This window comes from Sturnira hondurensis, unplaced genomic scaffold (assembly GCF_014824575.4).
Source record: "Sturnira hondurensis isolate 20B ecotype Veracruz unplaced genomic scaffold, ASM1482457v3 Scaffold0015056, whole genome shotgun sequence".
NCBI classification, from domain to species: Eukaryota; Metazoa; Chordata; class Mammalia; order Chiroptera; family Phyllostomidae; genus Sturnira; species Sturnira hondurensis.
The window spans coordinates 917,178-941,954 of record NW_028087687.1 but is presented as its reverse complement, the minus strand read 5'-3'; the positions used below and the strand labels follow the sequence as shown (position 1 = coordinate 941,954).

The 24,777-nt window shown below is 44.6% G+C and overlaps 1 protein-coding gene across 18 annotated transcripts in view; it reads left to right on the top strand.

The window, feature by feature from the left end:
- LIMCH1 (LIM and calponin homology domains 1) overlaps window positions 1-24,777 on the top strand; it is a 325,311-nt gene that overhangs the window by 256,132 nt on the left and 44,402 nt on the right. For 12 of the 18 annotated variants that reach the window (XM_037064250.1, XM_037064252.1, XM_037064243.1 and 9 more), the window contains 5 exons: window positions 7,089-7,124; window positions 12,193-12,319; window positions 13,807-13,964; window positions 14,181-14,589; window positions 17,665-17,883. In XM_037064250.1, coding sequence (XP_036920145.1) covers window positions 7,089-7,124; window positions 12,193-12,319; window positions 13,807-13,964; window positions 14,181-14,589; window positions 17,665-17,883 — 949 coding nt within the window. Of the gene's footprint in view, window positions 1-171; window positions 502-1,791; window positions 1,911-2,020; window positions 2,133-2,576; window positions 2,838-7,088; window positions 7,125-12,192; window positions 12,320-13,806; window positions 13,965-14,180; window positions 14,590-17,664; window positions 17,884-24,777 lie in introns of all 18 variants that reach the window. The other 6 variants (XM_037064245.1, XM_037064247.1, XM_037064251.1 and 3 more) reach the window with 2 other exon arrangements.

Below are 24,777 nucleotides of genomic sequence, written 5' to 3'. Positions count from 1 at the left end.
GACACTGAAAGCCCTATTTACCCCTTTGATTGATTAATGGAAAAGCAATTCTGCTCTAGACATAGAAGTATTTTTCATATACCTGGTACTTGAAAGAAAAGAGAAGAAAAACCTCTTATTGACTTGTATTTGCCTTAGAAACCTTTGGAACTCATTTCTGGTTATAACTAGGGACGAAGATGTTGAGCACGTCTGTGCCCCTGCGCCTTCCCCAGAAATTAAAGCAGAAACTGCCATCCGGGATGACTTTGCCAGCCGCAAAGCACGGGCCTATAAGAAAGCTTCCAGCCCCAGGCAGAAGTTTGTGCACTTTGGACCAGTGACAGAGATAGATCAGCAGAAATGGAAGCGGCTCAGCATTGGCAAGGCTGGGCCTAGGGGGGACCCAGAAGGAGTCATCAGTCGTAGCAGCAAGATTCAAACGTGCTCTGTGTCCTCTGCCTCAGCAGCCACATCCGAATTAAAGGAGAACCGAATGCTTAAGCCACAAAATGACGACAGGTATTTTTTGCCAAACATGTGCGAGGAGATCTGCATGGGAGTCACTGCTGCTTGTAAAGACTTTTCCGAAGCTCGTTAAAGAAACCTCCAGAGGGGACATAGTTTCGACAGGCTCTTTTGCTGGTTGGCAGAAAAGTAACGCTAGCGTGTCCCCCGGGTGGGGGGAAGCATGTGAGTGCAGTGAAATGGCAGGCGTCCATTTTGATTCTGTTGTCACCGGAATCACAGCCTGGGAATGCCAATAATCTTGGCAAATGAGCCTTTTCCTTCAGCTGCGTTAAGCACTATTTTATTAGTTGGAAATACTGAATGAACTCGGTGGAATGTTTTAATGCCACCCCTAGTGTTTCTTCTAAAGATAGGTGATAAAAATCAGACTTACCTATCACTTCCCTCTGTGCTGTCCCACAGAGGGAGTTAAAAATAGTTATCAGTCCTGTAAGTTCAAAATTTGAACATCTAAGTACACATATAAGAAAAGATATCTCCCCTACTTTAAAAAATTATGTGATGAATCTTGAGTGAAAAGAGACCTCCCTTGGTGGTGTCTGTGGGTCAAGAGTTTCCTTGGATGACTCTCCACCCCAACTTGTGAGGGTCACCTGGGAAGATTCCTTCTAGACCTGTGACTGGCTCTCGTCTCCGCTGGAGGCCTTCCAGCTTTAAATTCCCAAACTCTCCTTTGGGGATTCAGCTCTGTGAGCTGCTCTCTCTTCCATGAAGCAGGCAGAAGGCTGGGTCTCCTGGAAACACTCATTTCCCCCTGCATGGTGGGATCAAAGTGAAGCTCTCCATGATGGGCGGGGGATGCTCAAGTCATTCTCCTTGGTCCTTGAAATTCAAAGGAAAGAGTTAAATGATCCATGACATACAGAGAGTTTCTTTGGTTCTATACTGTGGGTGACGCCGCAGAGGAGAGCAGGCTTTCAGTAGGAGTAACCCTCGCATGCCAGAAGTACGCAGTTGGGGTTTCCAATACTGAGGGGGACCTGGGATGGAAGAGTGGGAGTAAGCAATTAACGAGAAATGCATCTTCGAGACCTTGAGTACCGAAGGGGCCATCCCTCAGCCCCATGGTGGCAGTCATGCCGCCCGCCTCCCCCTTTTCTCAGGCCCTTGCCAGGGTTCACACTGCTTCAGCTCAATTGGCATATGTCATCTTTACTAACTGGCTTCTGGAATGAGAGCAACTGAACTCTTAATCTTTCAGTCTCCAGGACTTTCACTGTCTTCCTTCCTAACTCTATTTCCTTTTCTCTCTTGATACCATTGCTACTTGATTACCAACAGCATAGTGAATTCTGGCGTGGACGACAACCACAGCAGGGTCTCGCAGGGGGCTCCCATGCAGGAGTCCCGGGAGGAGCCTGTCAGCAGTGCAGGCGCCTGCCCAGCAGGGACAGAGGAAGGTGAGGAGCGATGTTTCCTCCCTCCCTGGGAGGTGAAGGATGACAGGTGGGGTCGAGGCCTCTGGTGTGAATTCTTCCCCTAGGAGTAAAGCTGTCCTCTCTGGCTTTAGTTACATCCAAACAGCTGCCACAGGATGGCAAAGGAGAGGAAGAAGGAGGTGCTCAAAGAGCTTCTGAGATGCCGCCAAAGGCTGGGAGATCCGAGGAGAGCGGCCAGCCACTGTGAGCGCCTTGCCTGCATTCCAGGGTGTGCTGCCTCTGCTGTGCGTGGCTTCTGTGTTCCCAAAAAGCAGCTTAGAGCCACAGTATGCACTCGGTGACTGATGTGATGTGGAGTTAAGTCCCTTAGAGGGATGTGCCCATCCTGGGGTCAGAGTTCCGCTTTCTGTGCCCGCTCTGGGTAGAGATTTTAGCATTTGCATGTGGTTGGGCGCTGGCCAGATTTTCTTCTCAGAAATCGTAAAAGCCAGAAAGGGAAACGTCTTCCCACGTGAGTACCAGCTGCATGATGGAGGCCCACGGTATTAGTCCTCAGTTGCTGTGCGTGCTGCTGCCTCTGCGGACATTGGCTCCTTCTGTCTTGAGTTAACGCCAAGCGAGTGACGCTACTGAAAATATCTTTAGAAATAAGTGGACTTTGATTGGCTGGACTGAATGTTGCCCTAGTTCATGTCCCCTGGCCTCTGAATGGGAGGCTTCGGGGAAAGAAGATTGCTCAGAGAAGATGACGGCTCCTGCCTGGAGTGGCAGCAGACTGAAAAACCAAAGAAAGTTGTATGATTCACAAAGAGATGACATGATGGCCAGGAGAACTGGGATGCCTCCTAGACACATCGGATGCAACCCGAACCAGTTCCTTCCGGTTCCATTTGCAAAGCAACAGGATGCGGAGGAATCTGCGAAGGGCCTCCCAATGAAAGATAAGAGGTCAGAAGATTGTCCTGTGGTCTGTTTCTTGTGACTTTGTTTCTCCATTCTGATTTGTTTCTCCATTCTGAGCCTTGATATGTGCTTTGAGTATGTTGTTAATGCATTATGGTACATCAATGCCACTTACCCACTATTGCTTACAGAAACACGGTGTTAAAAATTGGCTCAGTCTGCCAAGAATTTGTCTTTCTTCTTTTGCATGGAAGCAGGTGTGGAAAGAATAGTTCAGTTATGAATTTTTCTGTCAAGCATTCTCTTTGACTCTCACCCATGGGCCCCCTAAATGAGGAGCACTTTTGTTTCTTCCTAGCTGATGTAGGAGCTTCTGGGTAAAAGGATTGAACTTCTTTCTGATCTACTTGGCTTCACTCTGATTCTAGGAGGTTCTTCCAGTCCCAAGAAGATGTGTACCACTTATCAAATTTGTAACTTAATTTAATTTCAACATTAGGAAGTACTTGGTGCTTTCTGGATGTGGGAGTTGTGCTCTGTGCTATGACTTGATATACAATGAAGAGTAGGGAGCCCTGGCAGGTGTGGTTCAGTGGGCTGGGCATCGTCCCATGGACCGAAAGGTGGCTGTTTTGATTACCAGTTGGGAACGCATGCTCGGTTGTGGGTTCAGCTCTCAATATGGGTGCATACAGGAGGCAGCCAGTCAATGTTTCTGTCTCACATGGATCTTTATCTCCCTCTGTTTCTCTCTTCCTTCCACAGTTTCTAAAAAATCAATCAATTAACTAATTAATTAAATACTGTTTAAAATGAAGAGTAGGAAAATAATAAACCTTCTCTCGCTATTTAGCAGGAGCGGTACATTTGTGGACTGCCTGATCAGTGTAGGGTGAGAGCCTGGGGGGTGTTTAGCATGACTGTAAGTTCTGCCATGAAACAGGAAATGATGGAGTTCTGCTTCATAAAGGGGCTTGTTGGTAGTGGGACAGAGGGTGGAGGGGGGGCAGGAAGAACCTTAAGTCATCCTAAAATTGAAAAATAACATCCTACCCATCACTGTCTTCTGGATTTAATCTGTTTTACATTCTTCTGAGTGATACTATTTGTGCTCTACAGCGAGAGAGCACTTCGTAGCCTTTTCAAGGTGTGTCTGCTCCCTCTAGCTCACCTCGGAATCCACAGGGAGTTGAATGGATGTCGGCTCCATTTCACAAATGGGATGCCTGATGCAGAGAGGAGTGGGTGAATCTCACTTGGCTATCCAGCGGTTGGGGCTGGGGAGGACTGATGCACCGCACGTGCCCTTGACACAGCTTGGCCCTGGATCCAGGGGCTGCTGTAAAGCAAGGTGAAATGAAAGGAAGGGAGGCCTATAGCTGCTTGCCTTCTAGGTGCTTTCCCGTTTATTTACTCCTCATGCCACCTTTGAACGTGAGAATGCTCATCTGCATTTAGGAACCGGAGGCCCAGGTCTGCACAGCTGCTAATTACAGATCCAAGATCCAAACCCAGCTCCGTCGGGGGGAAAGCCGCTGTTCCACTCTGGTGCATCGTTGGCACTGGTGACTAGAGGAAGCTGTGGAAGTCTGATGAATTCCCCGTCACTTCTGTCGGTCCCTCTACTTGTGCTTTGGAAGGAGTTCTCTTTGTATTCAGAGGGGAAGGGATGGCTAGTTTGGGCATGAGGAGAAGTCGTCAGATTCACTGTGTGACACTACCGTGTGATGGAGCAAGCGCACACCTTGGGCATTCATTTTCCTTTCAGCAAGTGTTTATCGAGCGATTGCTTTCTGTAAAGCACACTGCGCTGGGTGTTGCAGGGATAACCTTAAATGAGCAGCAAACCCATTTGCCCCTCTCCCTTCAAATGAAGCTTGTGTTAGTTCACAGTATGGAAATGTCTAACCAGCTAATTATTAATTCTGAGCTGCAATCCGTAGGTGCATAGAATATTTCATTTATCCCCCTGAATACCCCTCCCCCACAATGAAACTTTATCAATCGCCTTGTTTTAGGACGCTTAGACAAGCTGTGATTCATCTGGCCAGCTTTGTACCGCCTAGCCAATTGGCTCACCCACTTTGCATTAAAAAATCTCTTTATTCCTTTTTAACTTTTACATTTTGATTTCCTATAGGACAACTGGGAAACCAATTTGAGGCCCAGGCTTTAATTATCTTCTGCTTAACAGGAAAGACAGTCCTACTGGAATTGATGCCCATATAAAGCTGATAAACTCGAGAGAAAATTCCTTAAATCCACAAGTAAAGAAATAGGTTAAGTTCCTCTTCAGAGACTGTGCTCCTCTTTTCTTTCCAATTTCCAGACCAAACAATAAGTACCCAATAAACACTTACCAAGGGCCCAGTCTGGTCACTCTTCAGGGAATCCCAAAAGGAAACCCCTTGCATTTGTTGGCAGAGATGTTTGTGAAATGTTGCAATTTGTGTCGAGGCAATGTAAATTCAAAAATACTCTACAGCAACAACATAGCTGGACCTCAAACCAAATATTCTAAAGAAGCCAAACTCAAAAGACTGTATAGAGCCTGGGTCGTTCACATAGTACTAAACACGCAGCACTAAGCTATGGGTGTGTTTGGTGTGTGAAAATCAGGTGTAGGTGTGGTCCGTGCACTTTCTGTGTGTGTGTTGCACTTCAATCACACGTGAACAGAGATATTCAAATAGGGACACAAAAACACATAACCAACTATCAGTTAGTTTACTTCTAGGTTAATCATCCGTTAAGCATAAGTTCTCAGCTTTTCTCCCTGGATAGCTTATGACACACAGTATTTGAATCAGTCTGTTCCAATAGGCCTATTCATTAACTGGGAAACGTTTACCCCGTCTTCAGAATTAACGCTGTTCATTCATTCTCTCCATGTGCAGGAATCCGCTGATCATCTGTTTCAATATGGTGGTATTTTTGGAGAGTTGGGCATATTAGGTTAAATTTTACCACCTTCTGAAATTACTCCCTGGAGAAACAGAAAAAAGAGTCTCACTGCCAGAAGAGAAACATCTGCAAACCCTTTCCTTGCCTTGGTTTTGGCCATGTCAACATATATTTTAGGTTTGCTCTGGTGTGGTTGCCTTCACTGTGAATGAAAATAATTTTCGATGAATGCAGACTGTCCGAGAATAGTAAAAACATACGAGAGAAGGGCGTATGTGTGTGTATTCCCATGTATTCTGAGGGGTTTTCTCTATTATAGAAAGAGACCTTTAGAAATTACTCATTTCCTTCTAGTAAACTGATACAAAAGTAAACATGGGATCAGGTAATTTTTGTTAAAAACCCCACAATTTAATTTATTGGAAACTGAAAGCAGGATTTTTTTTTCTTTACTCAAATAATCCTGCATTCACCATCAAAGTGCATAAATAAACAGCCTTGCAGGGCATTAGAAGGAAGAGCCTTCTCTTAAGATTCCCCTTTGCAGAGGAGAAGGAGCTGCATTTTGAAAACATGCTTAAAATATGCCCTTCTAAAGTTCTTGTTTTGTTTTCCACCCTGACCTTTTCCTTTGCTTTATCAGACACATTAAAACTTAAAGTACCTATATCGCAGAGAGTACGGTACAGCTTTGTAGATCAAAATAATCAGAAGACTATAAAAGATTATAAAAAAAAAAACCTTTGGTGTTTCAAGTGATGGAATATCACACAAGTCTGGTTTGGATTAAGGCTGCCAGTTTTCTAGGAATTGTGGTTTTTGTCAAATGCACGCAGAAGGCACTGATTGGGATTCTGGTTAGAGTTCTGGTTTGCTTTCAGAAAACTGCAGAAATGCTCCTTGATGTCGTAAATGCATTAACACGTCAGGGGAAGGGCCAGTAAGCACATGCTTCTATGTTGGGTGTCCATTACAGCCCGTTACAGCCAAATATAAGGCATGAACAGTTTAACTGCTTGTGAGCAACCATAGTGCGGGTTTGGGCTTTTTTAAGCTGACTTCTCTAAACATCGTGGGGTGCATCTAAGTATTTTTGTGTTTTTATTGAACAGATTCTTTGTGTGTGTGTGTGTGTAGCGTGGGGATTATTTTCATTTCTCCTTTGTGTTTTAATACACATTTTGCATTCTTTAGAACTGTCAAGAAGTTTCTTTCATTCTCAGCAGTTAATGAATATTGTTAATTGTATAATGACACTTCTCTTCCAGTATGATCAACAACAACAAAAAATAGGTGTGCACACATACATTTCACCAGCAGTTTTTCTTTTCAGCTTGGCGACAGCGTTAACCTTGTCTTGCAAATCCTCTAATTTTGTATTTGGTCTTATAGATACGGTCCGAGAACTCCTGTGTCTGATGACGCAGAGTAAGTTGTCTTGTATTTGTAGGAATGCGTTACTTACTAGCCTACACTGCATGCCTTCAGTACTTACCACTAATGGAAATGCAATCCGTGCAATGGTAAACTGAATAGCTAACCCACTCGTGCAGCTTCAAAAAAGCACTTGAAGTTGGAATGCAGAACATATGTTCTGTGCAGGAGAGATGAATGAAAAAGCAACTCAAGCATGATTCTAATGTGCAGCTGCTGCTTAAAACTTAACATTTGCTTTTCATAGACGAGGCATGTTAATGTTCTTGTTACCATTTGGCTGTTGGTACCCCTTTAATGGAATTATTAAAGCGGGATTCTGCATTTGCATTTAATTCTTCATAGAGTAGGTCTTGGAGTTAACAAAGAAGCAGTCATTGTCATGGCCACATTTTTTTAAACTAAGAAAATAAATTCTAAACCACTAATTATGGATTCAGAAGCCCACAGTCCTCCCAGGTTGGAGTAATATAAACTGTGGGATGCTTGATCCCCAAATGTTGGGATTCCAGTCAGGTTCTGTGGCATAGCGAGGAGTCACAATTTAATACAGGCCTTGGGCATTCTCTCCCTGCTACTTGGTTCCCACCCCTCTCCAAGAGTCTCTACCCATGCCCGTCTCACCTCCAAATTTGAGAGGAATTCACACTCTCCCATTTGTGACCACATTAATTCCATTTTGAAAATGCATTTTCTATGCACAGAGCATTCTGAAATGGATATCTAAGGCAAAAGTTTTCTTAGCAGAATACTAACTTTCTGAGATTGGAGTAATTTGGGTGTTAGGAAACATGATTAAGACCTAATTCCACCCACTGAGCCCGACATCTTTCCTCTGTGAAAATCGTCCTGTGGCCTCATGAGCGCTGTGCTCCTTGGAAGAGTGAGCACCACGTTCTCTCTGCCGTCTTCCTGCGCTGAGCCGTAGTATCAAGTCACACCGTGAGGAACCCAAAGGATGCTGTGGAACACAACTGTCATCTCCACTGGTGACAGTGAGAGTTAACCAAAATTTATCGTTTTCGAATTGTGCTTTTTCCATGTTCATGCTCAGGATGTCAGCTTCGTGCACACTCGAAGCTCTGAGCAGTCTCACTGAAACACCCAGGGCACCCGGTTCCAGGGCGCGACCGCTGACTGCTTTGTGGCCTGACGTGCAGAGCGTTCGAGGCTCAAAACCAAAACCAAAGTCAGCCTGAGCTTGACTCGCTGCGTGGAGTTAAGTAGTCTATAAAATTGAGCCCCGGTTATTACTTTTAAAATGTGCAGTGGCAATGTTTAACGTTCACTGAAAGGAGGATTACATAAGATTGATAGGCAAAAACACAGCTTGCATTTGGTTAAAAAAATATTTTGATAGAATGGATTTGTTCCTCATCAGTACAGTGACACCGTGCAATTTGCCTGAGATAAAAGGGCTCTATTACAGAGCTTTGGGATTTTGCCTGCACCTGAATAGGAAAGCGCGCCCACAGGAGAAGTTAATGATTGTTTTTAAAGAGGGTGGGGGAAGGGACTCCCTTCATTCCTTCTCTAACACTACAAAAAACAGCCTCACGGGATAAGAAGAGTAGAGGGAGCTTCTTTTCCGGAGGTCTTCTCTAGGAATAATATCAAAAGTGCCGCATTTCCTTCCTGGAGTAGGACACAATTTACATGAAACCAGGTGGGGAACCCAATGAAAAGTTTGTATCTGGAGTTTATTTTTGAAGTAGAACATCATACTATGTTCAGTTTATTGCGTCATTATCTCCCTTTTCCAAAATCTTTAAGGGCAGTCATTGGCACAGGCTCTATTTATTTATAATCGTCACATTCTTAAAATATGGCTCAATCAAAAAAAGATGTGCCCTTTAAGGAAAATGCAGGTCAGGGGCAGACCCACCTCACAGGCAAACAGAAAATTCCACCTCCTGGCAAGCCAGGAATGTTTCCGTAGCTTTGGTTTCACCTCCTGGCCCTTTTCCTCACTTGTCCACTTCTCCTCTCCCGACACTNTCTCTAGGAATAATATCAAAAGTGCCGTATTTCCTTCCTGGAGTAGGACACAATTTACATGAAACCAGGTGGGGAACCCAATGAAAAGTTTGTATCTGGAGTTTATTTTTGAAGTAGAACATCGTACTATGTTCAGTTTATTGCGTCATTATCTCCCTTTTCCAAAATCTTTAAGGGCAGTCATTGGCACAGGCTCTATTTATTTATAATCGACACATTCTTAAAATATGGCTCAATCAAAAAAAGATGTGCCCTTTAAGGAAAATGCAGGTCAGGGGCAGACCCACCTCACAGGCAAACAGAAAATTCCACCTCCTGGCAAGCCAGGAATGTTTCCGTAGCTTTGGTTTCACCTCCTGGCCCTTTTCCTCACTTGTCCACTTCTCCTCTCCCGACACTCTCCCCACCAGTGGTGTCTGGGCCCTGCGAGAGCCAGAGGCCATCTTATTCTCAATGCCCTTACCTTGGACTTGGCCCAGAAGCAATTTCCAGGCTCCTCGTGAGGTAGTTTAATCCTGGCCCTGGAAAACGCCAACCCACCACCAAGAAGGATCCCCAGGCTCTGCAGCGGGGGTCCCTGGCACAGCAGCCCAAGGGCACAGTGGATTGTGTCGAGAAGCACAGGTGGAATGCAAGTCGCATTGATATTCCGGAACCTGGGCTTCTTCATTTGGAGGCCAAGTCCAACCCCTGAGCTAGGGAATGTTTTCCAAATGGTGACTCAGCCTATTTTCTGCCTAGTATTTTCAGTTCTCAACTTGCTTAGTTCCTTTTTCTGAAATGGCCTAAAGATATTGCTCATAGTTTTGTTGTTTCCTTTTTGACCAGTTTGCTGGTATTTCTTTTTAAAAAGTATGGGAAAAATAGTACTTCTGGTACATGAGAGGGCAAACAAAAGTTTCTCTTTTTATTGCACTAATCAGCATTTGGCCACGTATGGGCTGAGGCAGATAGACGTTTACAATGAGATGGAGGTAGGAACTCAGGACAGAGTCAGATCCAGAGGCCTTGCTCTTGTCCTCCTCATATCTGTGAAGTGAGACAACCAATTCCCAGTTTTGGAGAAGGCTGCCATTTTCTTTGTGGGGTCTCAGAAGAAGACCTAGCTGTATGGCAACCCACCGTGGCCTAAACCAGAATCTTGCGCTTTAGAAATTATGTAGATGGCAAAGTCCAAGGAGGAGACCTTCTTTTTCCCACAACCTGCCAACTACTGAATAGACTACAAGCTAGTCCCAGCTCAGAGAGATTTTTATCTGCTAAGACCTTCACAGACACTGAATTGCCTTAAAAGATGAACTGACCAAATTGAGTATACTTAAAGGTAAGATTTTTTTTTTTAACTCTGAGAGGAGGAATGGGATGGATTTCAGTCTCCTTCCAGAAAGCCTACTTAAGTGGATTTTGATCCATGAAGTTCAAAAAACACGGGTTAGACTTTCTTACCTAACTCTGCAAATTCTAACTCTTTCCCAAACATTAATGTAGTATAAAACAAGTGAAAAGCGCAGTCCCTCCCACCCTGTGAGGACCGCAGTGGGTCTAGAAGGCAGAAACCCTCACCCACACCCATATCGGCATGTGGAGGCGGCTTCGCCCAGTGGTTTGTCCTGTCGGAGCCAAGAGAAACCTCAGATGAAAGTTCCTCCATGCAGTCGATTATTAGAATACCCTCGGGGCAGACAGATTACAAGTACGGTCTTCAGGTTTAGCTCCCTCAGGTCAGACTTAAATTGTCCAACATCTTGAGAGGGGAGAGGCACCTACACACCCTTACAGATCGATTTTGAGTGTATTGAGGTGAAGGTAAGCAGCCACTGCCGTGGGGGTCATTCTCCCCTCCAGAGAGCTGCCTGCTGAGGGTACCACTAGCACCCAGTGATGATGCGGCCATTTGCTGTCCAGCTATGGTGCTGTTTTGGACATCACTGATGATGTCTGGAATTAGTTGGTGGCGAAGTGCATGGCTTTTCTTTTTCTTTGTGTTAAGCTGGCTTCGAAAAATGGACCATTGCAGTCTTCTGTTCTTAGAGTGAACTTTAAAGGGCCCTCCACTTCTCGATTTGGGGGCTACATGACCCACTTCATCCTAGAACTCATTTCTTTGAGAGAGAGAGAAAAAAAGAAGGGAGGATTTTGCTTTGATTTTTAAAAATTTTTGTTTTCATCTTGCTGCTTAAGCTTTTGCTGGAACAAAGGTCTGTGTCAGCATCATAGAAAAAAGCCCCTACGGTCTTGCCTGCCATTAGTGAGCTCCTACAGAATAAACATACCGATTATATATACAGTCTGAGGGTTTAAAATTAGTTTCTCTATATTTTTCTTTAGAAAGAGTAAATCCTCACAAAAATAAAGTAGACTGATTCTAAGAATGTCAGGATACAAAATGCATAGTGATTTATAAGATTTTCTGTAATCTTAATATAAAATATTTTTTAGTTCTAAGATATCAATTTACAGTTTTATGGGAAATAGAAATAACCATATCAAATATCTGCTTCACTAATGCATCCACTAATGTTGAATGCATCCAAAATTCAGAAAATAGTACAATATGAAAAGGTGGGTGTCTTAGACTTAAGGCCACATACTTGTTTTGAAAATGGAGAGACCGACTCAGTTAATGCAGAAAACAGTCAAGCCAGATCTCTACACAAAGAAGCCTTTACTGTAATAAAGTGTCACTTCATTACAGGAATGCCACTCTTCTCCAGAAATCCTCCCCAAGTTAAACCTTTTAATTCTCTTTTTGATTTTCAAATACATTTCCAAATTAGAGGAACCCCGAGCGTCATATACCTTTTCTAGCTCTTCTTTAAACATACTGGGGCACCTGTGTGTAAAATTACATTGACCTGATGCATCCACGGTTGAAGACAAAGATGGTCATATTTTGGCTTTTGCTGCAGAAGAGGTGGGGGTGCTGGCGTGCACGCTGCTGGCTGAGGGAGGGACCGTTTTTCTGAACGCGATAGCGCCCTCACGCGGCAGGACGGCCCCAAACACTCACTGGCAACAGGCGCTGATCCCAGTCCGTTTTTGTCTCTACTCTCTCCACAAGCAGGAGCACGAGCATGTTTGACATGCGATGTGAGGAGGAGGCTGCAGTGCAGCCGCACAGCAGGGCCCGCCAGGAGCAGCTGCAACTGATAAATAACCAGCTGCGGGAAGAGGACGACAAATGGCAAGATGTGAGTTCTGGCCAAGGCCACAGGCAGCGGGGAAGCTGCCCAGCCCCGTGGGTTACAGGCCTTTTAGAGCAGAAGATCCGGTGGGGCGGGCAGTCCTGGACTTGAAAGACGTGCGGGGAAAGGGAGCCCCTAGAGGATTTCAAACAGTGACACAGTGAATGTGGGAATTAAAGGAAGGTTAATAGCAACATGAAGGGTGAGGACTGAGTGACACAAATCATCTGCAAGGATCCTCTAGGCTGGCCACACAATAGGGGGGTCCTGGGGGTGGGGGGCAACAGGTGTAAAATGTAGAATTGAGGAGGCACTGGCTTGTGAGATTGTGTATTTGAAATTCATGATGATGACAACAATGACAATTGCCAACGCTGAAAGCGTACCAGTAACAGGCACTATTCTAAGTGCTGTGCATGCTGTAATTCTCTTTAATCCTTTTAGTAACTCAATGTGTCAGCAATTATTGTTGTGTTCAGTTCCACAGATGAGTCCCAGAACAGCTAAGTAACTTGCCCAAAGTCCGACAGTTGGACAGCTAGGGAAGGGAGGCTCCAGAGTCCAATGAGTGCCTTGAGACTGTCTGAGTGCTGAGAGCAAAGAGCCAGGGTCCGGGAAGAGCTTGAAGACAGGGATGAGAGGAGGGAGAGTGGCTTAATTCATTTAATCCTCACAGAGCACTCCGGCGCAGCAACTGTAAACCTGACTCTGCCTTTAGTTTGAAAAATTACTCCAAAGTCGATAAAATTCAATAATAATGTCTACAGTATATTGAACACTTACTATGTGCCTGGTACCGTATGTGCACTATCTCATTTAACCCTCACGAAAGGCTTGTAAGAGTAGGTGTTATTATCATCCCCACTTTTGAGATGAAAAAACTGAGGTACAGAGAGGCTGAGAACTGGACCTGTGATTCCAAAGAATGGATGAGACACAGCTGGGACCACTTCCCAGGCTGCAGTCCCACCCACCCGACTCCAGAACCCTAACGCTTCATCCTTATGCTATAACTGCCCGTAAGGTTTGTGGTGAGATTGTTGTAAGGATCAGAAGAATTAATATGTGTAGGGTCATTGATTCTGGGAGACCCCAAAGCCAGTTTTTTCTGTTTTCTTCCTTCCCTGAGGACATTGTGTAGGTCTGTGGTAGGTCTATCATCAACAAGTCCACTCACAATGCAGAAGTAGCAAGAAATGAAGTTTCTTACAATCCCTTGTGAGGCAATACTTTAAAATTTGGCGACCGGTATGGAATGTGATTGCAATTTTCACATTGCCCTATTTAAATAAATGTGCTGCCCTGCTCTGCAAGGTTCCCTGCCTTTGAGGCGTTCATTCCTGTTCCAACCAGGCTCAGACTGGAGCGGGAGGGAGTGACCTAGCACAGTGCCTGACCCATAGTCAGCGCTCACTGAACTCTGGAGAGTAGAAACGGAGTTGTGTGCAAGCCTGAAAAAGTATGTTCTGTCTCCGCCCAATCCACCCCCACAGGACCTGGCTCGTTGGAAGAGCCGCAGGAGAAGCGCTTCTCAAGACTTAATCAAGAAGGAGGAAGAAAGGAAAAAAATGGAGAAGTTACTGGCTGGAGAGGATGGGACAAGTGAGCGAAGGAAAAGCATCAAAACCTACAGAGAAATTGTTCAAGAAAAGTGGGTTCTTTCTGTTGTTGTTGCTTAACGTATAATATTATGTAGATGTGCTTTTTCTAAAAATTGTTGGTTATCACCAAGGCCCTGACACCAATATTACACACTCCCTGTGCTGTCCTGTCAGCTCCACCTTGGTTCCTACTGAGGTCTTCTTCGCAATGTTTGTGACTGTTGTTGACTCTGGTATTGCTTCTCTGTCCCATGCCCGTGCTTTAGAGAGCGGAGAGAGAGGGAGTTGCATGAGGCGTATAAGAACGCACGGTCCCAGGAGGAGGCGGAGGGCATCCTTCAACAGTACATCGAGAGGTTCACCATCAGCGAGGCTGTTCTCGAACGCTTGGAGATGCCAAAAATCCTGGAAAGAAGCCATTCAACGGAGCCAAACTTATCCCCCTTCCCAAACGACCCCAACCCCATGAAATACCTGCGGCAACAGTCACTGCCTCCACCCAAGTTCACTGCCACTGTGGAAACCACCATCGCTCGTACCAATATCCTGGACACCAGCCTATCGGCAGGCAGTGGGTCTCCGAGCAAAACTGTCACTCCCAGAGCAGTGCCTATGCTGACACCCAAGCCTTACTCCCAGCCCAAAAACTCTCAAGAGGTTCTGAAGACCTTTAAGGTAGGATGAGTTCCTTAAGAGTAGAACTGAAACTCAACTCCAGGGAGTTGGTGGAAAGAAGCATTTTGGCTCAAAGTTATTTTCTTTTGTCTGAAAAAGAAAATGCAAACAAAACAAAACTGTGTTGACATTCACAATTGCGAAGGGTACGTGCCTCTGAGATTTGGTTTGTAAATGGTCAGGGAGAGATGGTTCCCCTCAGTTCCTGCTGTTCATATTGATGGGTTCCATTGGGACTGACAGTTGAGTCATTCCCATGAGCAAGGTCTGTTTTCTAAGTTGATGCAATGGCATGGTCTCTATATGTGTGGCCATGAACCTTAATGCAGTAACACCCTAGGTATCTCCAGCTATCTGGAGGTATTTGCAAGCTCTTCCAAAAAAATTTAATTGCCACTGTTCAAATAGAAGTGTATACAGCTTTCTCTTTAAGGAAGTAATTGACATGACGTCTGAAAATATGGCAACAGTTGAAAAAAATACAGGAACATATGGAAATACGTTCCTCGTCCTCAAATGAAGCAGATTTTGAAATATTTTTAAGTGGAAAGAAACTAGGTTGTCTTTTTACCAACCAATGTGTAAAATAAAGTTTCAGAACCAACCTGTGACAACCGAGCATCTTTTCACTGTCTCAGATTCCCCTGTCTTCCCTCACGTGAGGAGGAGGCGCTCATCCTTTGTGTTAAGCTCTGTCGACTACAAAGAAAAATCAGTTCTCATTGTCCCTGCGCACCACATGGGTCTCTAATAGAAGACAGAGGTGGAATTCATCACTGGCAGCCATGGACATGTAACTGTAAAGAAAGTTTGCTTAAGCAAACTAATTGAGCAATGTGATGCCTGGTATCTTTCTATTAAATTTCAGAGGGAACCAAACCGCACTTCCTGACTTCTGCTTAAATAACTCTGAATATATCTTTAAAATCTGGGCCTTAGGCTTTGATAAAACAAAAGAAAAATGTCAAGCCTGTGTCATCTGGGTTGAATTGAGATGTTTGTCCCTTGAAGGGCGGCGGCTGGGCCTTTGTTTGCAGCTTCGTCCTGAGAGCCTGGCACAGGTGCCCAGGACACAGCAGGCGCTCAGCAAGCATGGATACTGGATACACACGTGGCTTTTTCCTGAGAGGACGGGCTGGTCATCCAGCCAACTCACACACAGATATGCATGAGCCCCTGTACACTCAGCAGCTCGCCCAGGTGCTGCCCAGTGCTCCTTCACCTGGTGGGACTCATGGCGATAAACAGCCTATGATGTTTCATGAAAGAAGACAGTTTGATCTTGGGATGACTCTGAACAGGAGTAGGGAATACATTTATTTAGCTTGGTATCCATGGCATCCAATCAGATAATCCCTAGCCTGCTTCCCCTCATTTACATAAACAGTGCAGTATAATCATTGAGAAGAATTGGGATAGACGACTTCGTGGCGAGATTTAGCCCCTGGAACACCCAGTTCCTGACCATTGTGGCAAGACAGGGTAGGGAACTCAGGAAGAAGGTCCACGGAGAGGCGGACGGAGCCACTGGAGTGGAGGTCCTTTGAATGCCTGGCTCACTCTTGAGCACCCGTGAGCCTTTGACTCATGGCAGGCCTTGATGGCTCTCAGCCTACTCATGGCCCCACCGAGTGGGTGGACCCATCTCGGTCAAGGGTAATATGTAAATAAACAGTTGTTAGCAGACAATGCAGGGACAGAAGCTAAGGGGTGGGTGTGTGGGTGAGTGCGTGTAGGCAGGCAGGGAAAAGAGTCGGGAGGCAGGGAGTATGGGCCCCATTTCCCAGTACAACAGAATTATGGGTAAAGGAAGATCCAGTGAAATCATTAAGGGCAGCGTTTTTCAAACTGAGAGTTACCAACCGTTCCTAGGTTGTGAAATCACTTCAGTGGTTTACAATCAACATTTTTTTAAAAAATGAAGTAGAACAGAACACAATTTTAAAAATGCCTAGTACATCGTAACAAAGGTGAATATTGTTTTACAGAACTCTGGCTTGTTATAGTTGCGTGTACTTAATTGTGATTTAAATTTCTTCCTTATGGATGATAGACAGGGGAAGTTGCAAGCCATCCGCCTAGGTACATAAAGTATAACTAATATCGGGCCTTCCACGATTAATAATAATAATAACTAATATTGACTCACTTAAAATGGGCCAGGTACTGTTCTAAACTCTGTGCACATATTAACCCATAAGATCACCATAATGGCACTGTCAAGGAGATACTGTTTTTATAAGTTTGGCCGGCGAGGAACGGAGGTTGGAGATTGCACAGCTAGAAGCCGTAGAGCCAGAACTCACTCGGAGCCCGTGCGGCCACAGGCCTCCTCTGGCCCCCACTCCACCTGCTGCCGCAGACTTCCAGGCAGAGGCCTCCGCGTGCCGCTCAATAAGCCAGACTGTTGAAACTCTCCCTGTTCCGCCTTTCTTGCTCCCGCTGCCCTCTCTAGACCTGGGTACAAAACCATCGCAGTGGGCCTGGCCTCTTTCCCTGAAAACGTGGGATCATAAAAGTAGCTACAAGTAGGGATATGCTGCAACACGGCACGCATGGTGAAGTTCCCTGCCATTCATGATTGCGTCAAAAAAAAGGACCCATTTCCCTGCCCCCACAGAATTACCTGTAAGATATTCCTGGTCTGAGGTGGGTTCTCCCTCATTTACATGCTAATCCATGGGAAAAGAAAAAGAAAAACCCTCAAAATTGTGGAATAACAGAACTTCCATGAAAAATTACTGGAACCCAAATATGTGGCTTGTATTTTATACATACGTTTCCTTGCTTTTCTGTATTTTAAAATAAAAGCGCACCCTAAGTGAAGTGAACATGAAGTGTCATTTAATGCGAAGTGGCCTGGGGAAGCAGAGTGCCCTTGAGAGAGACCCTCAGAGATAATGTTTATTAGAAAAGTCCTCATGGCCAGAACCAATCAAAGCACAGAAGAGATGTTACTCTTCCTTGGACGGTGACTATCCCATGATGATGTCTGAAGATGATTCCGAATGGGTTATTTTGTTGAGGTCTTTCTTTGGGGAATAGCGTGTTTTTTGTTCGTTCGGGTTTTTGCAGGTAGATGGGAAAGTCAGCATGAACGGGGAGACGGCCCATGGCGATGAGGAGGAGAAGGAAAGTGAGGATCCCCCGGAGGCACTCGCCCCCTCTTTAACCAAGTCCCAGATGTTCGAAGGCGTGGCCAGAGTGCATGGATCCCCCGTGGAGCTGAAACAGGACAACAGTGGCATTGAGATCAACATAAAGAAACCAAAAACCATTCCCCAAGAACCGATGGTAAGAACCAAACTTTTTTTCCTCGTTGGGATGATTCCATTGTGAAGGAGTCTGCTCTAGAAAGTAAGTAGGTCTTGAGAAAGACCGTTGCCTTGGATGTGGGTGCCTGTGCTGGGGCTGCCCTGACAGGCACCACAACCCGAGTGGCATAAACAACAGCAACTAATCAGAAGTCCTGCTGGCTAGGAGTCCAAAGTCCCCGTGTCGGCAGGGTGGGTTCCTCCGGTTGGCCGCGAGGGAGAATCTGTGCCAGGCCTCCCCGCTGGCTTCTGGCTGCTGTCAGCAGTCCTCGGCTTGTGGCCACATCACCCTGATCTCCGGCCTCATCTTCACCTGGCGCACTCTGTGCTCTTGTCTGTGTCCAATCCATGTTTCCCCTTTTTAGAAGGACACCGGTCATACTGGATTAAGGGCCACCCTACTCCAGTATTCCCTCATTGTAACTAATTATATCTGCAACAACCCTATTTCCAAATAACACCACATTCTGAGGAACTAGGGAGAGGTTGCGACTTCAGTGTATGGATTCGGAGTAGCAGGAACACAATTCAGCTCTAACAGTGCCTATAAAGAAGGTATAATATGAATTATGAGTAAGGAAAACTTTCCTTGTCTTCACACTGTCGGTGCCTAGCGTTGAAGAAACATAAACTCTCAAAATCCTTTTCTGTTTGTCTAGGGCCTCATTGGACTTGTTAATGCAATTTGCCAATAACTGCTGCTCTCAGAACCTGACTTCCCATCCTTGACAATGGGTATAAAGGGCAGCTTTCTTAATAATTAAAAAACCTCGTTCAAACCCAATCTAATTCTTATTAGCTTAACCCCTTAAACTCAGAATCATTAGAAGCACCATTGAATGGCCAAGCTGAAAAGAGTAAGGTAATTCGAGAACAGCCGAAAAAGAAAACTCAAAAGAACTTTCTCTTTGCCTCTTGGGAGTATAAAAGGCCATCAGGAAGGTGATGCGTCCTCAGCTTTCACACCAGAAACGCCCATGCTGCTCTTGCTGATCAAAACCAAACTCACCCCCTCCAGTGCAGCCTGCTTTTGGGGTGCCCACTGGCCCTTGGTTCAACCCCATTTGTTCTCACCAGAGGCTGATGTCTGCAGTTTTAATTTATAGCATTTGGGCTGGAATTTTAAGAGATGGGGAAAACTGTCACAATTTTCCCCCCAGCACCTCGAAAGGTGTGGTCCTGAGGAGAGCTCGCCTCCCAGGAGTTAAATGGCTCAGCTAGCCAACCACCCCCAGCAGATGGGGGTTCTTTTCCTTATCTCTGGCATTTGTCTTTGGAAGAATAAAATACTTTTTCTTAAAAGAGCCACGAGGATGTGATTCTTCCCCACAGAGCTCAAGCCCTGTGAGATTCCAACTGGAATAAACCAAAATAATTTCCTCACCATGGAAACACATTCGCTGGTCTCCAGCAGCTGGGTGTTGTGATCCAGGCAAATGCCGAATCTCTCAACCTGGAATTTCACTTGGCTGCTCATGGCAACCCTCTCTGAAGAGTCTACAAATTATCATGAGGTGAAATACTGAGTTCTGCCAGCAAGCATGGGAACTTTACTGGTAGAGTCAACCTTGACTTATGCTCTTAAATTTAAGTGAGAAGTTCTCCCAGTTAATTAGACAGTACAGTGCTGGATTGCTTTTCTGGGACAGTCGGTAATTCCCTTCTTATTTCTCTTTTGTCACACTTATCGATGGGCATTTTCTAAGTCCTCTTCATAAACGTATTTCCATTCCTCTGTTTGGTGACTCTGTGGGGTCACGGGCCCTCTGCACGTACTGTTGAACACAGCTCTTTCTCACTGCACTTTGGAGAGGCAACCGTGCAGCTGCCCCGCCTGTCCCAGGACACTTAGCCCATCACAGAGGTACACGGGGCTTCCTCAGGCCCCGAAGGTCACTTATGGGAACAAACCCTAAGGCCCCTGCTGGCAGGCGGTACTTCCTACCTCTCACTAGTGCTGCCCTGACCATTTTGTTGTTGGAGTTTGAGGAAACCCTACCCCTGGCCGAACAGATTTTATCCCTGACAGAAGTTAAAGGAATACATGAAGTGAGCAGATGGTATGAGGCCTAAACTTCCTAAAGCAACTGTTTAATCTCCCTTGTTCTAAGCCTTTAACCCTTTGTGGGGAAAGCTTCACCTGTCCTGCTCGGAGACGGATGGTGTTAAGTACAGGGCTGCTAACACAGGGGAAACGGGGGTTGGTTGGTTTGGTTTTAGACTGGTAAAGCTCCCTTTAAAATATGCTCATTCTCAATAATTACCAATTTTCTTATTTTTACAGTGACCAAAAGGAAAAGAAAGTAGCCTACTTTCTTTTGTATGTAAGGTGCTTTCCACTTTAATATTTGTGTTACTAAACTCCCTAAAGGCAAAGAGAAGACAGATTGAAAGATTTCAAAGTGAATACATATCCCCCCAAATATCATATGTTAAGAGGAGCAACATTAGGTGATCTGAAAAAAATCAGGCTATTTCAGGAGTTTGTACAGCACAACGAGGAAAACCCAAACAAAGGTGGCCTCATGGACCTTCCTCCTGGAAGTCTGTCCGACCCTGGGCAGACCTGAGATATAAGTCCAAACTAGGGGAACAGCCTAAATACCACTTCCTCCATGTGTTTCTCCCTTGAAGAAACTGCCTAGTTTGGAGTTATTTCTAGTTTGATAAACCCTAGTGGTTCAGAATAGGTCATTTATCTACCCTGCCTCTAGTATTTTAGGCTCTTGAATTAATTAAAAAGGCAGGGCTCTTACCTTATTTTCTAGGTCGATCACTACCTGTGTATATCTATTACACTATAAGCTAAGTTGTTAGCTGTCTATATGAAATTTTGGCTCATTACTAAATCATTCTTCATACTTGGTTGTATTTGACACCACAAGTTTTCCATCCAGAATATGTTGCCCCAAAAGTCATTCTAAAAGAATTTCTTCTTCAATAAACCTGCCCCTCATTATATATGGGATTCCCCATCTTCCAAGGAAAGCATTTCTTGACTATATTACAGCTGGTGGATTCCTGTTGAAATGGTTGGATCGGTGATGGTGAAGTGTGGTGACCAGCTTAAAACGTGGGGCTGTGCTTCCAAGCCTCCCAGGGCTTGATACCAGCTTGGGCCTGATTTGCTCTTTTTAATTCATTTGCCCCATTCTGTGGGGCTGTCAAAGGAATAGTGTTCTTCTGTTTAAATAGTGTCTTTCTTCCAAAAACTGCATTCCCAACAGATACACTTTTTACAGAGGAGTAGCCTCACCCACCACTAAAATGTCACAGTTCCCTCAGGGCGAGCTGGAACTAATCAAAGGGCACCGAGCAGTGGGCAGGGGCCTGAATCCAGCCCGTGCTGTGGGGCAGCAGGGAAGGCTGGCCCCAGGACCCCAGCGGCACAGGAGGAGGTTGGAGTGTCGGCCTCTTGTGCCGACACAAGTGTTTTTGTGCAACATTCTGTCATCTCTTCAGGTTCCTTCTACCTCATCTTTCTCATGGGAAACTGTTGGGATCATGGATCTCAAACTTGAGAAATAGATACTTGCCTTGGCTGCTAGCTCAATCACCTCAGTGATTGAGCACTGGCTTGTGAACCAAAGGGTCACCAGTTCAATTCTTAGTCAGGGCACATGCCTAGGTTGTGGGCTTGGTCCCTGGCTGGGGGTGAGAGGCAACCAGGAGATATTTCTCTTCCTGTTTCTCCCTCTGTCTCTGTCTCTAAAAATAATAAATTAAAATCTTCAAAAAAAGAAATAGATCCTAAATTAGGTTATGCTTGCTATTATTATTAGTATTTTAATATTCTGCTGTATTTACCGATACCAGCAATCCCATATCATCCCTTGTAAAATCATCTCTAAATAAGGAGGTTGGGACAGCAATGACCTTGCCCATGGTTACATGTTAACTAATAAGCATGAATTGAAGACCTACTCTGTGTCCCATTTTTGAGATAGAAAAAGAATCTCATAAACTTTCTGGGAAAGCTCTTTTCATAAAGCAATTAAAGTATATCAAATGATAATTAAGTGCTAGGTAATAGGGTCAAAAGACTAGAAGGGATGTAAGATTTCAAAGAACGGGTAAGATCATTACGGGTTGCAGTTAGTCGGAAAGATCTTGTATGGGATGTGGATTTTGAAACTTGACCTTAAATGCAGGATTTGCATTGAAAAGGAGGAGGGAAGCAAGCTCTTCTGCATGTTGGGAATATTCCCATCTTCCCACACTCCACATGCTGGGCACAGCAGAAATGAATGGATGGACAGTGGCAAGGAGCCCCCAGAGGGGGCCCAGCGGGGATCACAGAACTAAGAGGTCAGGAGGGTGACCAGATGCTGTGTTCTCCAAGCGAAGGGACAAGTTTCCCCGGTCTCTTCCTGGGGATCTCTGAGACATTCCCCAGTGGAAATCATGAGATAGCACAAATACAGACCTCGAGAATGTAGGAGCAGAAGAGAATATGGAAGGTCTTCCATGCTGAGGGCTAATTTATTTTGTTCAGTGACCTACGGAAAGATGTTTTATGTCTCCCTCAAAGCTTTCCCAGTGTCTTCTTGATCCACTGTACATTATATTTGTATTTGAACCTCTTCTTTCCTTGATGGTACTGAAAATGCCCCTTTCCTAAATACATAAGATCTTCCTTGACTAGGTCAAAGATCAACCTCCTCCTGAGCAAGTTAAACTGTCTGAGGGTCAGTTTATATTTAAAATGAAAATAATAATGCATCCAATGGTTGTTGTGAGAATTCATGTATATAGAGCATGGTATTAAGGCGGCTCATAGTGGTGCCCTTAAGTTACTTTTAATACTGTCATACAACAAATGAGAAAAAGTTACAATATATTTTTTCAAAAGCTCAGAAAGGTGATAGGTATAAAGTTGTTTGCATTAAAGTAAGATTGTCAAAATTACCATCTTGAACAGATGCGAATTTCATACAGAATTCACTTGAATTCCTTGTTGTCTTCCAACTCTGCTCGTCAGTCATTCCAGTTGTAATTCTCTAACACACATGCAGATGTGAACAACTTTTTCCAGAAGATGATCGCCTTTGCAGATGGTCCCTGTGGTTCTTCCTTCAGCTCTTTTGCTTCTCTTATTATTCACTTTCCCCCAATTCTGGCTTCCCTCTGGCACCAAGATCCCCAGGACCCCCACCCATCCATCTCTCAGTCACTCTGTTCCATGACCATTGGTCAGCTCCCTCTTGCTGACTCATACCAGATGACGCCACACACCCGCCCTGCTGGCCAGGGCTTCCCGCTAGGTTTCCAGCAATTCTCCCTCCTTGACCAAGAGCCAAGTCCAGTGATCAGATACCTAACCTACTTCATCTGTTCTTCTCAAACTGAGTAACTAGGTCTGTTTTTTCCACCTTGATAAAGATCCAGGCTTTCCTCTTGAAAATTCAGTAATTTCCTAATGTCTTCTGATCCAGGAAAGCAGACAAGCAGATCTTTTTAGAAATATTTCATTTGCAGTGAGCACAGCATGAAGGCATTTGAGTAGGTGCTGTTTTCCTTGCAACTGAGACCAACTGCAAATTCCTTCTAGACGTCAAATGTCAGCAGACATTTCTTTAGAAACCTTTTCTCCTTCTAGAAGCAGTCGTAAGGATGTTAGATTTAATTCTCTTTAAAAGTCACTAAAAATCTTTAGGAACGGAAGCATTTATAGACTTCAACAAAGTATACATCAGGGACAATAACAAAATTAAACCCAGCCCATCTTACCTGGAGCCTCACAGTGTTGGTTTGAAAAGTTTAAGGCGAAAGGAAAACACTTAGGGAGTGGAGTGGCTGATTTTTTATGTAGATTGTCTCTCATCCAATGGAAATAGACATATATTTGGAGGGATAAAAGTGAAGGGGCAAATGCATGCATGGCATATGTGGACAGAACATAAGTAGACTGATTTTCCAGGCTTGTGTCCAGAAAAGTTATTCAAGACAGGAGCCAGGAAATTGCTGAGTCACAGAATGGTAGCACAGCAGAGGATCTTGTATGTCACGTTTTCCAATCTGTACAGGTTCAATGATCAGTCCAAGTTCTCCTAGCTAGTCTGTCCTAGAAATAGGACCAACCACGCCCTAGGTCTCAGGACAGTCTTGGTCTCCCCTCTAATTTCCAGTGCATTCTTCAATGTCACCCTCTGGGCCAGTCCACCAATAAGAGTCTTGTTAAAATAAGCAGTGAGATACATAGTAGGTGCTGTGGCTAGTCCGTGTGTACCTCAAGCCAAAAAACTGCCGCCTCCCACCCGTGGCCTCAGGGTTAAGTCTGGCATCAGAGCCAGTTTGGATCATGTTCTCAGTCAAGAGGAAGCCAATTCCTGGCTTAGGCCCCTGTAACTTTTCTGTGCTCTCATTCATTGGTGTCCAGGGATCTGTTTTATTTACTTATTTTCATTCTTGAGAAGGGAAGGCCTCTCCTCTGTTTAGCTGTAACCAAAGGAAAGTGTGGGTCAGAAAGTGAATTTTCCAACAAGGCGGGTTTGTTTCAGGCGAATCTCTGAGTCTGTCAGGACTGGTTAAAACTGCCAATTTTGAACTCATGGCCTTTGAAATAACGATGTGAGCACAAAAGTAACAAACCCTCCAGGTAGAGTAAGTATCCTGACACAAGTTCATTAAACTAGTGTTGGGGATTCCCCTTGTTACATATACTCTATAGATATTGCTGAATACAGTAAATTATAAAGAAAATACAGATACCTATTATTCTAGCCTCTCAGAAATTAATACTAAGATTATTAAATGCATATTCTCTTTTTTCTCAGTGCTTATAAAATATTTGTAATGGGCTTATGTTATTCAAATTGAATGGTAGCTTGCTTTTTTCTTCATTTATCCTGAATATTTTGCTAGTAGTAGCCTG